General features: G+C 40.3%; 1 protein-coding gene across 1 annotated transcript; it reads right to left on the reverse strand.

Moving 5' to 3' along the window:
• Positions 1 to 426: 426 nt before the first annotated feature.
• On the reverse strand, positions 427 to 7,189 carry LOC133405569 (RNA-binding protein 7-like). The gene is made up of 5 exons (XM_061682652.1): positions 7,005 to 7,189; positions 6,578 to 6,740; positions 2,358 to 2,427; positions 2,152 to 2,245; positions 427 to 2,045 (listed from the first exon to the last, which is right to left on the reverse strand). The coding sequence occupies exons 1-5, from the start codon at positions 7,095 to 7,097 to the stop codon at positions 1,854 to 1,856; spliced, it is 612 nt and encodes a 203-aa protein (XP_061538636.1). The 5' UTR covers positions 7,098 to 7,189; the 3' UTR covers positions 427 to 1,853.
• Between the last annotated feature and the right edge of the window lie 5,699 nt (positions 7,190 to 12,888).

Below are 12,888 nucleotides of genomic sequence, written 5' to 3' on the forward strand. Positions count from 1 at the left end.
TTAAAATAATGCAGTGAAAAACGTTTTTTTTTTAATTTATGGGTTAAAAATGTAAAAAGTTAACTTTATGCTTTGCATGTGTATGAGGAAGGCAAGAAATTGGAGCTACTTTAGAAACTGCTGCAGCTGTGCACACCGTAGTCATAATATAGACCCGTGGTCACTTCATTAGGGACACCTGCACAATGTAATGATAGACACAAAAATAAAAATAAAAACACCACCGCAAATTACATTAAACATTTTGTTAAAGACTTCTTACGAGACTAAAGCACTTTAAAAAAAAATATTATTCTTATTATAATTATTCTGTATTGGACCTCATTCGATTGTGCAGGTGCACCAAATGATATGGCCAGTAAATTTAAGGTCATTTAAACTTTGAGGAAAACATGTACAATGCAATGATGCACAAAAACACAGTGATAAATTACAATAAACATTTTATTAAATCAATACCTCTCACAATCCAAAAGCATTGTTCTTTTTAAAGCCGCTTGGCTCTGGAGCGCTATAAATTGTGCAGGTATACAGTAATTTCACTGCATTAGACTACCAGAGCTTTAAGGAACTCCAATAAATATAGTATTAAAATTTATTTGAAAGGAGGCTAGTTGTTGAGGGCTGGTGGTGTGATGTGGCTCACTGGGGTGCAGCGGAGTTGGAAGTAGATCCAGCAGCAAGCAGGCTGTCTAATCTGCCTGCTTCAGAGTAGCCAGCCAGATCAAGCAATTAAAGCAGTAACACCACCAAGTGTCACAAAAATAATAAAGGCCTTCCGCCTGACAGCCTGCAGAGGATAGAATTGATTAGAGCACACAGAAGGGTGTAAATACACCTTTACTGCCACATGAAGCTGACGCTTTAATTGTTCCTCCATGCAGCTAGGTGGCGTTAAGCACTTTCGGAAGGCTAGATTATGACCTCATCGTCGGTTGTTATGGGATGTGATCCTCACTTTGTTGTCGGGACACCTAGGCAGGGATGCGTAGAGAACGATAGCAACATGAGATGCTATGGATCAAAGCGGCTCCTATTCTAGGAGGATTGTCCCGGAATAGCTGTTCTGTGTCCACGTTGGGGTAACAAGAAACACCTCCATGTAATTGCACGTGTCGGAGTGAACAGAGAGAGTGACAAATCCACGTCAAGCCTTGAAAAAAAATCCTAAATAGAAAGGTCACATGTAGGAGCTGATCATGTGCCTGGGATACATTTACCGCGGTAATTGGCTTCATTGAAAGGATATGTGTGGCGCCACCTGTAGATTACTTCCTAACCCGCAGCACAAGCATATTAGTTACACAGTGGGCCATTTATAGGTGCACATAAGGCCACGCGTTCCACGGCCAGCCCCCCAGCGTACAATAGCGCAGTGATGAAAGAGGACGTAAATGTTAAGCCAAAGAACGTTTATAATGAAATCATGATCGCTTTAAAACATTACAAGTTTGTCTTACAAAATCAAGATTAAAAAAATAAAAAGGAACATTTTTACTGAGCTCATCGTTGCAGAAGTAGTGGTGCTGGTGGATCTGTTTCTTTTTTGCATGACCTGAACATTGTACAACTACAGTGAGCACCATTTCAATCTTTTTTCTTTTTTTAAAATAATATAAAAACAGGCCGAACAAAACAATGTCCTTTTTTTGTTGTCCTAAACAATAATCACATTTCCATCATGGGCCTGATGTGATGTGAGATGGCTCACATCAAGTACAAATTTAAAAACATTATAAAAGAAAATGGGGGGCGAGGTAAGGATACTAAATCTTCTCAGATCATATAGAAAACAACCTGAGCATATGCTATAAATTGTCCACATGATCATAAATGAGTCTCTTTCCCTTGCATCAGTAGCGTCTCCACCTACTATCTTTGTAACCACGGTTACCGCTCCCGTCCTCGTGGTGACTGCTGCTACGCCTGCCGTCGTGGTGACGGCCGCCACCCCCCCAGGCATTCTGTTGGTGGTAGTTGTTCCTGTTGTGCTGCTGATGATGATGATGACTGTGCTGAAGCTGTTGCTGGCACATCATGTTCATCTTGGAAAGGAGGGGAAAAGAAAAACACATTTTGTATTGGAGCCGGCATCAACAGAATTCAGGCTGCACTTCCATCTTCATCGAGATTCTTTAAAGGGGGGTTTACCATGGCATGCTTCTGCAGACTATCTGGTGATGAAAGCGACCTTTGCATTACAGCTGGAGGAGTGTATTGAGGAGACGTGAACTGCAGCGACATCCTGGAAGAGCAACACCATCAAATATTTGTGCCCTCCTCACCCACATGAAAAAAGCAACATTAACAAGTGGTGGTGGTCTTAACTCAAACCACTTCTCCATGGATGTCCTCACCTCAGTCCATGGGGATTAGGAGTACTTGTTGTAGGACTCGAGTTCCCAGGACTGTTGCTGTGAGTGCTGCCTAAAATGATGTACAAACAAAATTGTATTAGCAACAGTTATAATTAGACTTTACACCGATTTGATCGGTATCAGCCGATATTTAGCATTTTATGGTCATTGATCGGCTCCGCAAAAAACATTAACTCCGCATCGCCGCGCGCACAGTATATTTGAATCCAAAAGCCAGTTTATTTTTAGCCTTGTTGCGCGTCTTTTGATGTAGTACTGTAAATATCTGATGGCCAATGAAGTTATTTATATATAAAAAAAAACAAAAAAAACTTTGGCAGTGTGGGACAGGAAACACGTAATGCCAGGATCAGGCCACAAGACAAATTTGCTCTTACGATTGCACTGTCAGACTACTCCAATAAAATCTTGTATTCCGATACCACCGTATTCCGTTTTTTACGATCATTGGGCTTTATCTTGTCAACTCAAATGCAACCGGATACACTCGTTACCGTGGTGACGACAACAAGAGTGGAGCGAGCCGGCTCGACTATATTATAAGGACAAAATGGGGAAAAACGTGTGTTGGTGGTCACCGGTGCTCAGGACAGGAGAGGACGTTCGTTTAAGGCTTGCTTCAGGTATGGTCACGTACTTTCAATACGATACGGCTTACAAGTAGGCAATAAAATGTTATGTAGCCTAGCAAGCTAGCGGTAGCACTAACGGTTGGACGTAAACATGCCGCCGTTCTGTCGAATCATGCTCTAAAATTTCGGCGTAGCTGAAGTCATTTAATTAAAAATAAAGTAATTTAATTACAGTAAATTAGCACCCATTATTTCTGTCATGTAATGTTGGTTGGACCTGACTGATTAGAATACACGATGTGACTAGAGCAGTGATTTCCCACCTTTATGGAACCAAAGAACATATTTTATAATAGGAAAATTTCACAGCACACCAACAAAAAAAAAATGTCTCAAAAAGTGGATACATTAATTACTGTATGTACTTCTTGCCATCTAATAGAAGACCATCCATTTGTTCTGCCTGTCACTATGCCTCACTGGCATAAATGGAGGAACGAATATACATTATTTATTGTAAATATATTTTTTGGAGCAATTAAGTACCAAATTATATACAGTAAATGAACAGGTCATTTAAATACACATTCCTCCATCCATCTTGTGATCGGATCGGTTGTCGTTTTTTTAAACTCGCTGATCGGCCCCAAAAATCCTGATCGTGTAAAGCCTAGTTATAATCCTAACCTACTATTAGATTGAATATGTTTATAATATTGATTATTCTATTGATAATTCCATCTATTAATCGAATAAAAAAATTACATTAATCTTTATTGCAAAATAATTTTACAATGAACTCTATTAACCAATTATTGTTTATTTGGAACAGTCTAATCTTTAAACAAAACCAAAATAATTACACACATGGACAAAATTGTTGGTACACCTCTGTTAATGAAAGAAAAACCAACAGTGGTCACAGGAATAACTTGAATCTGACAAAAGTAATAATACATAATAATTTCATGAAAATTAAAATGACAATAAGACATTGCTTTTGAATTGTAGTTCAATAGAATAATAATTTAAAAAAAAAACCCTCATGAAAAAGGCCTAGACAAATGATTTGACCCTTAATAAATTTATTGCACAACCTTTTGAGGCAATGCCTCCAATCAAACGATTTTTGTAACTTTTAACTTTCGACTTCTGCGCCTCTCATCAAGTATTTTGGCCCACTCTTCATCAACAAACTGCTCCAGTTGCCTCAGGTTTGAAGGGTGCGTTCTCCAGGTGGCATGTTTCAGCTCCTTCCACAAATGTTTAATCGGATTTCGATCAGGGCTCATAGAAGGCTACTTCAGAATAGTCCAATGTTTTGTTCTTAGTAGGCTTTGCAAGATCAGGATTTTTGGGGTCGATCACCAATCACTGATCACCGATCAGATCACAAGATGGAGCAATGTGTCTATTTAAATGACCTGTTCATTTAATGTATATAGTTGTGTACTTAATTGCTCAAAAAAATATCCATCCATTTATCTTCTGAGCCGCTTCACCTCACTAGGGTCGCGGGCGTGCTGGAGCCTATCCCAGCTATCATCAGGCAGGACGCGGGGTACACCCTGAACTGGTTGCCAGCCAATCGCAGGGCACATACAAACAAACAACCATTCGCACTCCGTTAGCCTAGCACTAGCTTGCTAGACTAGATAACATTTTGTTGCCTGCTTGCGAGCCGTATCGTATTAAAAGTACGGGAACATACCTGTAGCAAACCTTAAACGAACGTCCTCTCCTGAGCACCGGTGACCACCAACACACGTTTTTCCCCATTTTGTTCTTATAATACAGCCGGCGCGATCCACTCTTATTGTCATCGCCACGGTAACGAGTGTATCTGGTCATATTTTAGTTGACAATATAAAGCCCAACGATCGCAAAAAACGGGATGCCATGATTTTGTTGCAGTAATCTGACATAGTACAATCGTGAAAAAACTAATTTGTCTTGTAGTCTGATCTGGGCGGCATTACGTGTTGTCTGTCCCACACCGCCGACATTTTTTGTTGTTGTTTTTTTTGTAATAATTTTATAGGCCGTCAGATATTTACAGTACTACGTCAAAAGACCCATGCCCTGCGGCTGGGACTAAGCTTTCCGACACTTAGCACCACATTTCTGTCTAGAATACCTTGATAATCTTGAGATAGCATTGTACATTGCACAAATTCAAGACACCCGCGGCCAGATGCAATAACAAAGCAGCCCCAGAACACAAGAGAGCTTCCTCCATATTTCACAGTAGGGACAGTGTTCTTTTCATGTTATGCTTCATTTTTATGTCTGTGAACATAGACCGATGTGCCTTGCCAAAATGTGTTTTACATTGTTTGTCAGATCAAGATATTTATGTGACCACTGTGGGATTTTCTTTCATTAACAGAGGAGTACCAACAATTTTGTTCATGTGTGCATCAATTATACATTATATTGCCAAGTAACACTGCTGCTTGAGTTAGGCTACTTAATGGTTGTTGGGCAGCAGTGATGTTTTATTTTGAAGTACCCCCCCAAAAAAGCAGTACCTTTTCAAGTCAATCAGTCACAACACGACAAAGGTTGGAGTCATTACAGGGGAGGTAGGGGACTTGAAAATGTCACCTACTGTTATTTGAATCAACTATTTAGGAAAATCAGAAACAAATATTTTACAATAATTTGGAAAGCAGTGCATATAAATGTGGGTTGTGACCATGTGAAATATATGAGATGATCCCCTTTATCCATTTTGTTAATTGATTATCATTTGAAATGTGGGGTAGACACTTTGCTGGTCACCAGTCAATTGCTGGGCAAATGTATACAAAAATCCATTCAAGCTCACATTTTATTATTTTAAGACAGCTACACATGAGAAAGGGGAGAGGGAAGTTGCATACAACAATTGTTTTATAAAAACTTTTCCACTTTCCAAGCTAGTGTAGCACGAGTAGGATGTTTGTATCTTATGATGCTTTGTTAAGGTGACATCTTAATCATACATAAAGGCATTTATGCTTCTTCAGGCCAACTGGAATTCTGTTGGAATACTCTGGTGAATGTGGTTCTTATGTCATGTATTTAACATCCTCATTCATAAGACTGTCGTTTGTTGTACAGCTCATTAAGATCGTTTTACACTGTGTATATGTAGAATTGTATTTATTTTCTTACATGTGCATATTCTACAAACGAATATGAAATTAACAATTAAATTAAATTGAATGCACACAACAATATACAGCTTCAGCCAAGTGAAAATGTCCCTTCTAAAGTAAATATCGTGTCAGTGTATGGTATGCACTGACTTGGATCAGGTTATTCATATTATACTGACAGTGACACAGGCCCACCTTTCAAAACAACAACAACAACTAGGGAAGCTTTAACACCCTCTCTAATAAGAAGGCGTTTCTTCAAGTTAAACTAAATAAAACGTGGCCTTTCATTGTGATGAGTTCGAGACAATATACAAAAATCATGACCTTCAATTACCACCTTGGTCTCACCTGCTTGGTGGCTACTGCATTAATTGCTTCCAATGCATATTAAAATTGCCTCTTACCAACGGTGGGATTATTGATCGTTCATAAATTAAGTGCGGGGGTTAAAAGAAACGGCATTTGCGCAAAAGTACCATACCTGATCGGAATTGCACATGGATCGTTCTATCAAACAGCGACGTCCCGTTTAGGAGCTGCATGGCATACGGCACCGACTCCTCGTGTTTGTACACGGCAAAACCAAACGTTTTCCGATTTCCACCGCCATCTTTTGGAATTTTGGTTTTGATGAGAGGTCCTGCCTGCTGAGAGAGGTTCGTTAATGTTGTGCCTAAACAGCCAAGGCTAGCTATGTTTTGCTAACATAGTTTAAATGACATATTTTTTTGATTGCCCATGCTGTCCAATTTTATTTTAACTTTGAAAGCAAACTGACTTTACTGCGAGGATATTTAACGTTAATGTCGATTGAGGACATTTTATTCGGCTTTCGATCGACGGGGTGGTGCTACCAGCTGGAACTCGCGACCGACAACTAGCAAAGGCAGCTCGCAAAAAAACATTACCTGCAAGAAGAGCTCGAATAAAAGCTCCTCCGTTACTCGTGCATCCAAATTCCTAATAAAAAGCGTCCGGTCAGCTTCGTCTTCGATCCCCATTGTATTTTGTCAAGTCCGGCCGCTCTCCAGGAGCTGCTAACAAACGCTTGCTTTTCAAAAGCTCTGCTAATAACGAAGCTACATTCGTGACGTCATGGTTTAATGGCGTTAACAGGCTGGGTATTCTTTCTCGCTTTATTAAGAAGCATCCTTTTTATTTTCAATGTACGCACTACTGCCACCTGTGGTGCCGGATGAAGAACTGCATCTTTGACAAAAACACAAGCTTTAAAATACTACGTTATATAAAATCTTCACCCATTTGTACAAGTTATCTGTATATGTGAAAGTGTACAATACCTCTAGTAGGATTCATGCGTTGTTTTCATTATATATGAACGCTGTGGAGGACCAAGAGTGCCAAAATTACATAAATAAATATAAAGTAAATAAATAAATAATACGACAATAAAACTACATACACTATCCATCCATCCATCCATCCATTTTCTGAGCCACTTATCCTCACTAGGGTCGCGGGCATGCTGGAGCCTATCCCAGCTGTCATCGGGCAGGAGGCGGGGTACACCCTGAACTGGTTGCCAGCCAATCACAGGGCACATACAAACAGACAGACAACCATTCGCACTCACATGCACACTTATGGGCAATTTAGAGTCTCCAATTTATGCATGTTTTTGGGATGTGGGAGGAAACCGGAGTGCCCGGAGAAAACCCACGCAGGTACGGGGAGAACATGCAAACTCCACACAGGCGGGGACGGGGATTGACCCGGGTCCTCAGAACTGTGAGGCTGACGCTCTAACCAGTCGTCCACCGTGCCGCCCTACATACACTATACACTATAAAACCTAGTGACGGCGCTGATTGAAGCCAAAATTTGTTAACAAATATAGAGTAATCATTATGCTGTGCAGTTGAACAGTATGCAGAATTAGATTTTATAATATTACATAATTTACTGCAATAACCGTCCCGCGATAATGTTCTTGATACAATTTTAAAAATATGGAAATTCAGACAAATTGTTCTGTAAGTGAATTTCTATAGATTGGCAGTTCAGCAGTCACAGCCATAAATGCAATTTCACAAATAATTGGCATAGTAATTTCTTTCAGTGTTTTTTCGGTTTTCGGCCTTGGGTTCCTCATTTTCTGATTTTGGTTTCAGTCGCGATTTTTCTTTTTGGTGCATCACTAATATATACAGCATAGATGGGCACCAAGCTTATAGTGTCACAGAGTTTCATCAGCAGGACATCAGCAACAACCACCAGCAACTACAGAGAGACTGGAAGAGTCACAGAAAGACATAGAAGTTGGCATCCTTGGAAATGTACTGGGTGATTCATGGATCAAGTGTGTGTGTGTGTGTGTGTGTGTGTGTTGCACACCACACAGAACCAGATCACACACATGCAGGCATGCAAGGGGAGATGTCACAATGATGGGGACGTCCAAACAGCGCTGCACCGCTTAGCGAGGATAGCGGGGGGCTCTGTTCCTTTCTCAAGGGCAACTCGATAGTTGTCAAGAAGTAGACTAGCATCTCTCCAATATCTAGTAGCCTACTTTTGAAACAAGATAAATTGAAGATGTTAACAAGATTTAAACATCCCACAGCTGTGTGTCTTAATTACAGCATTCAGTTAAATTACACACCACAATTTGCATGCCCACTATTCCTGCTCCCTTATCATTTTCATTTCCAATTACTTTAACAGCCTGGCTGTTGCACACTGATAAGTCTTCTCCCCCCCCTCTCGGCCTTTTAAACACAGTGAATGATTTAGTCAGAGGCTCAAGTGCCTGGAACCAAGTGTCCTGGTGTTTATGACATCACTTACAGTGGAGGTCAACCAAGTGGCATGAGAGGCTTAGCTTATTCCACCATAATTAGATGGGCTTTGGTGTCGTCGCTACATATATATTTTGTAAAACTTCGAAAGTGTAATGATTTTGTCCTTCACACCTCGGTAACTGCACTTATTTCATCGGCTTGATGAAGCTCAAGTAAGACCGTTAAGGGTTGTACTGACTAAATTTTTTAACAATTTAAGCCTAATTGATTAAATATCCAAGTTGGTTGCTAGCTGTTGCCTTACTGATTTGACCTCCATGACAAATTAACACACATTATTGTGTTTTCGCCATCCATCCTGCGGTAATTAAATTGCAATCAAGACAACTTTTTTTGTTGTGAAACTGTGCTGCTCTTGATGTGTTGATAGTTTCTCTTAAACATATTGAAACTGCTGAAAGGATGCAGTGGAATCTGTTGAAAAGGCATTTAAAAAACACAACACACCCAAGCAAACTATACTACAAAGTAGTATATCCTAGTGATTAAGTGTATACGTATCTGTATTTGTATTTGTATTTGCTTTGTTTGACTCTGCTGTCCGCAGACAGGTCGACATTGCAAATGAGAATCTGTTCTCAATTGCCTTACATGGAGAGAGAAAGGTTAAATAAATTGGGGGGGAAAGTGCTTTGATTATGTTGTTGTTCTCTGCATTATCATAAGCGAATACAACTCTGTGATGCATTATCCTCACAGTTGTGTTATGTTTTAATGGGACTTTCATTTCTGAAATGGAACTACAGAGTGCTTCTAAGTAAATGTTTTTTCATGCAGCGTTATATATTTTACATACAAAACTACAGCATCAACAACACTGCAGTAGAACAGTAGATGGCAGCAGTGATCCAATGATGTTGCTGACAGCGTGTCGCTCCAGTGTGTTCCACTAACGTCTATGTGTTCACTGTGAAGGGTAAAATGCAGAGAACAAATTTTGTGTGCACGCATGCATGTTCATGACAATAATAATAATATCTTTTATGTGCCAAACGGTTGCTATGCACAGAGGAATATGGATTTTTTTTAATGATGTAATAATAAATAACCCTAAATTGTAAGTTGCATTTGGAGGTATACTATACTATTACTGGTAATGATAATAATAATTCAAGAATATAATCACAATTCATCCATTCATTTTCTATTCCGCTTATCCCCATTAGGGTGACAGGAGTGTATTCTAGCTGACTTTGATCAAGAAGTGGGGTACATCCGTAAACAGGTTTCCACTCAATCGCAGGGCACATATAGATAAACAACCATTCACACACACATTCACACCACACACACATACGTATGGACATAGATTGATCTATCAACGTACATTATATATTTATTTACTGCACATGTACTGTATATTTCATACTCTTTTGAAAAAGAATATTGAACCTTACAATATTGACAAGCTAAGCATATTGTTTTTAATCTGTGGAAACAAGCAGTGGTCAAGCAGAACGACATCGTATTAATTGATAGCATTCAAATGAACCCAATGGAGCTAATTTTGGAACAGTGGCATGCTTTTTTGCATCATTAAAACACAAGCGCATTTATTTCTGTTTTTATGACTTAACTCATGGATGCATCTGATTTAAATTTGGCCTCATTGTTTTAATTAATAGTGAAACAGAAACATGATATTTTTTTAAAAAAAGGGGCCATTGCTGAAGGGTGAGGCGGTGGTCTTTTATTCGACATCAAAGGAGGAAATCCTGGAAATGGGCCCATGTCAGATCTGTGTATAATCCCATGACTTCACATACAGCTAATGTAAATAAATTACACACACACACACACACACTGAGCAATTCCACTTCTGACCTCTGGCCTGGAGTGTTTGGTGAGCCTGTGAAATGATTGACTGGTGGCCAGACACGTCCTTCTCCTTGAACGACACCCATCATTGCTGTCGGCGCTCAGTCCCACCTACAGTAACCCTGACGTCGCTGTCCTTCCTTCCTGTCCATTAATTCATGTGACATGCGGGGTAATTCAGAACTATTAAATGTACGTAAATATTCGTTGGATTCACATTCACTTTTAACAAAGCAATCCCTCTTCGGCGGTGCCATTTCACAGAACAGCTTGCTATTCTCGTGCCGTTAAAAGCCTGTACCTTTAGAAATGCAACTTGCAATAATGTTGGGAGGGACACCCACTGTGGCATTCAAGTGGCAACATTTAGATAAATCATTGGAGCAGGGTGTATAAATGGCAGGCATGTCTACACTTCACTTGTATCACAGGCCATGTTTACATGCACTGGTAGGTATTGGTGTTTAGGCCTCTATGTATGAGATATTCAGTGGCGGGAATAGACCATTTTTGCTTTAAAAAAAATCTGAATAATCGGAAGTTTTCCAAAACTAAATTTTCAGCAATGTGTAGACAGTAAAATTTTGTTTAACATACTATGATCAGGCGGCACGGTGACCGACTGGTTAGAGCGTCTGCCTCACAGTTCTGAGGACCGGGGTTCAATCCCCGGCCCCCCCTGTGTGGAGTTTGCATGTTCTCCCTGTGCCTGTGTGGGTTTTCTCCGGGCACTCCGGTTTCCTCCCACATCCCAAAAACATGCATGGTAAGTTAATTGACAACTCTAAATTGCTGGTAGGTGTGAATGTGAGTGTAAATAGTTGTTTGTTTATATGTGCCCTGCGATTGGCTGGCAACCAGTTCAGTGTGTACCCCGCCTCCTGCCCGATGATAGCTGGGATAGGCTCCAGCACGCCCGCGACCCTAGCGAGGAGAAGCGGCTCAGAAAATGGATGGATGGATGGATAGTATGATCATCTTATTTTAGACTAGGATCGTTCTGTGTTGAGTTGGCATATTCTCCCCATGCTTGCGTGTGTTTTCTCCTAGTACTCTGTTCCTCCAGTATTCCAAAAAGCATGCATGTTCGATACCCATCATTTCTTTTCCTATGCCACTTATCCTCACTAGAGTTGCAGGTGAGCTGGAATCTATCGTCGTTGACATTGGGTGAGAGGCGGGATACACTCTGAACTGGTTGCCAGACAATCAATTGTAGGGCACATACAATAAAGTACAGTATAGACAAACAACCATTCAAACTCACATATACGCCTAGGATAATTTATACTCTTCAATAAACCTAACATGCATGTTTTTTGGGGAAAGTCCACACAAGTACAGGGAGAACATGCAAACTCCACACAGGAAGGCTGGAGCCTGGATTTGAACCCCCAACCTCAGAGCTGTGCCCACGGTGCACCCAAACTCGAGATTCTTTTTTCTCCAGGGGCAAATTATTGTTATTATTATTATTTTTTTTTTTTCTGTATGCCTACTGTAGTTTACTTATTTTAAGTGTTACACCTCACACAAGACAATGGCAGGCAAGCAGTGGTGCATGCTTGCATTGGCTCGTTGACCTGGGTGTTAAAGTTTGGGGTAGCACCAACAACCATCCATCCATCCATCCACCCATCCATTGTCAACACCGCTTATCCTGGTTAGGGTCGCGTGGTGCTGGAGCCTATCCCAGCTGACTTCAGGTGAAAGGCGGACTACACCCTGAACTGGTCGCCAGTGAGTCGCAGAGCACATATAGACACCGACAACCATTCGCACTCACCTTCACACCGTCACTGAGTGGGAACTGATCCCACGCTGCCTGCACCAAAGTCAGACGAGTGCACCACTACACCATCAGTGACAGCACCACCACCACCAACAACAACAACAACAAAAAAATAATAATAATAGCAGTCCATTTGAGCCTCCCTTACATACTGTTTATTTTCTACGCACACAATTTTGACACAGACAAGGAAATATTCTCATAATCATTTTCTATATAAAATTCTGAAATACAGATATTTTCAAAATGTATTAATAGCCTGTCTGACATTAATACATGGATGATTAATCCTTAACCAGTGTTTTTAGAGAAAATGCAAGAATGCAGGTACTTTTTTGTAAGTGCAGATCTTGCGCCTGT

Source organism: Phycodurus eques, chromosome 7 (genome assembly GCF_024500275.1).
Source record: "Phycodurus eques isolate BA_2022a chromosome 7, UOR_Pequ_1.1, whole genome shotgun sequence".
Taxonomy (NCBI): Eukaryota; Metazoa; Chordata; class Actinopteri; order Syngnathiformes; family Syngnathidae; genus Phycodurus; species Phycodurus eques.

Bases quoted from the DNA above. Each gene is read 5' to 3' on its own strand.
- LOC133405569 (XM_061682652.1), bottom strand. From the start codon at position 7,097: ATGGGGATCGAAGACGAAGCTGACCGGACGCTTTTTATTAGGAATTTG. The intron at 6,741-7,004 runs GTAATGTTTTTT...CTCTCTCAGCAG, and splicing joins TATTCGAGCTCTTCTTGCAG to GCAGGACCTCTCATCAAAAC. The intron at 2,246-2,357 runs GTGAGGACATCC...TTGCTCTTCCAG, and splicing joins CCTAATCCCCATGGACTGAG to GATGTCGCTGCAGTTCACGT.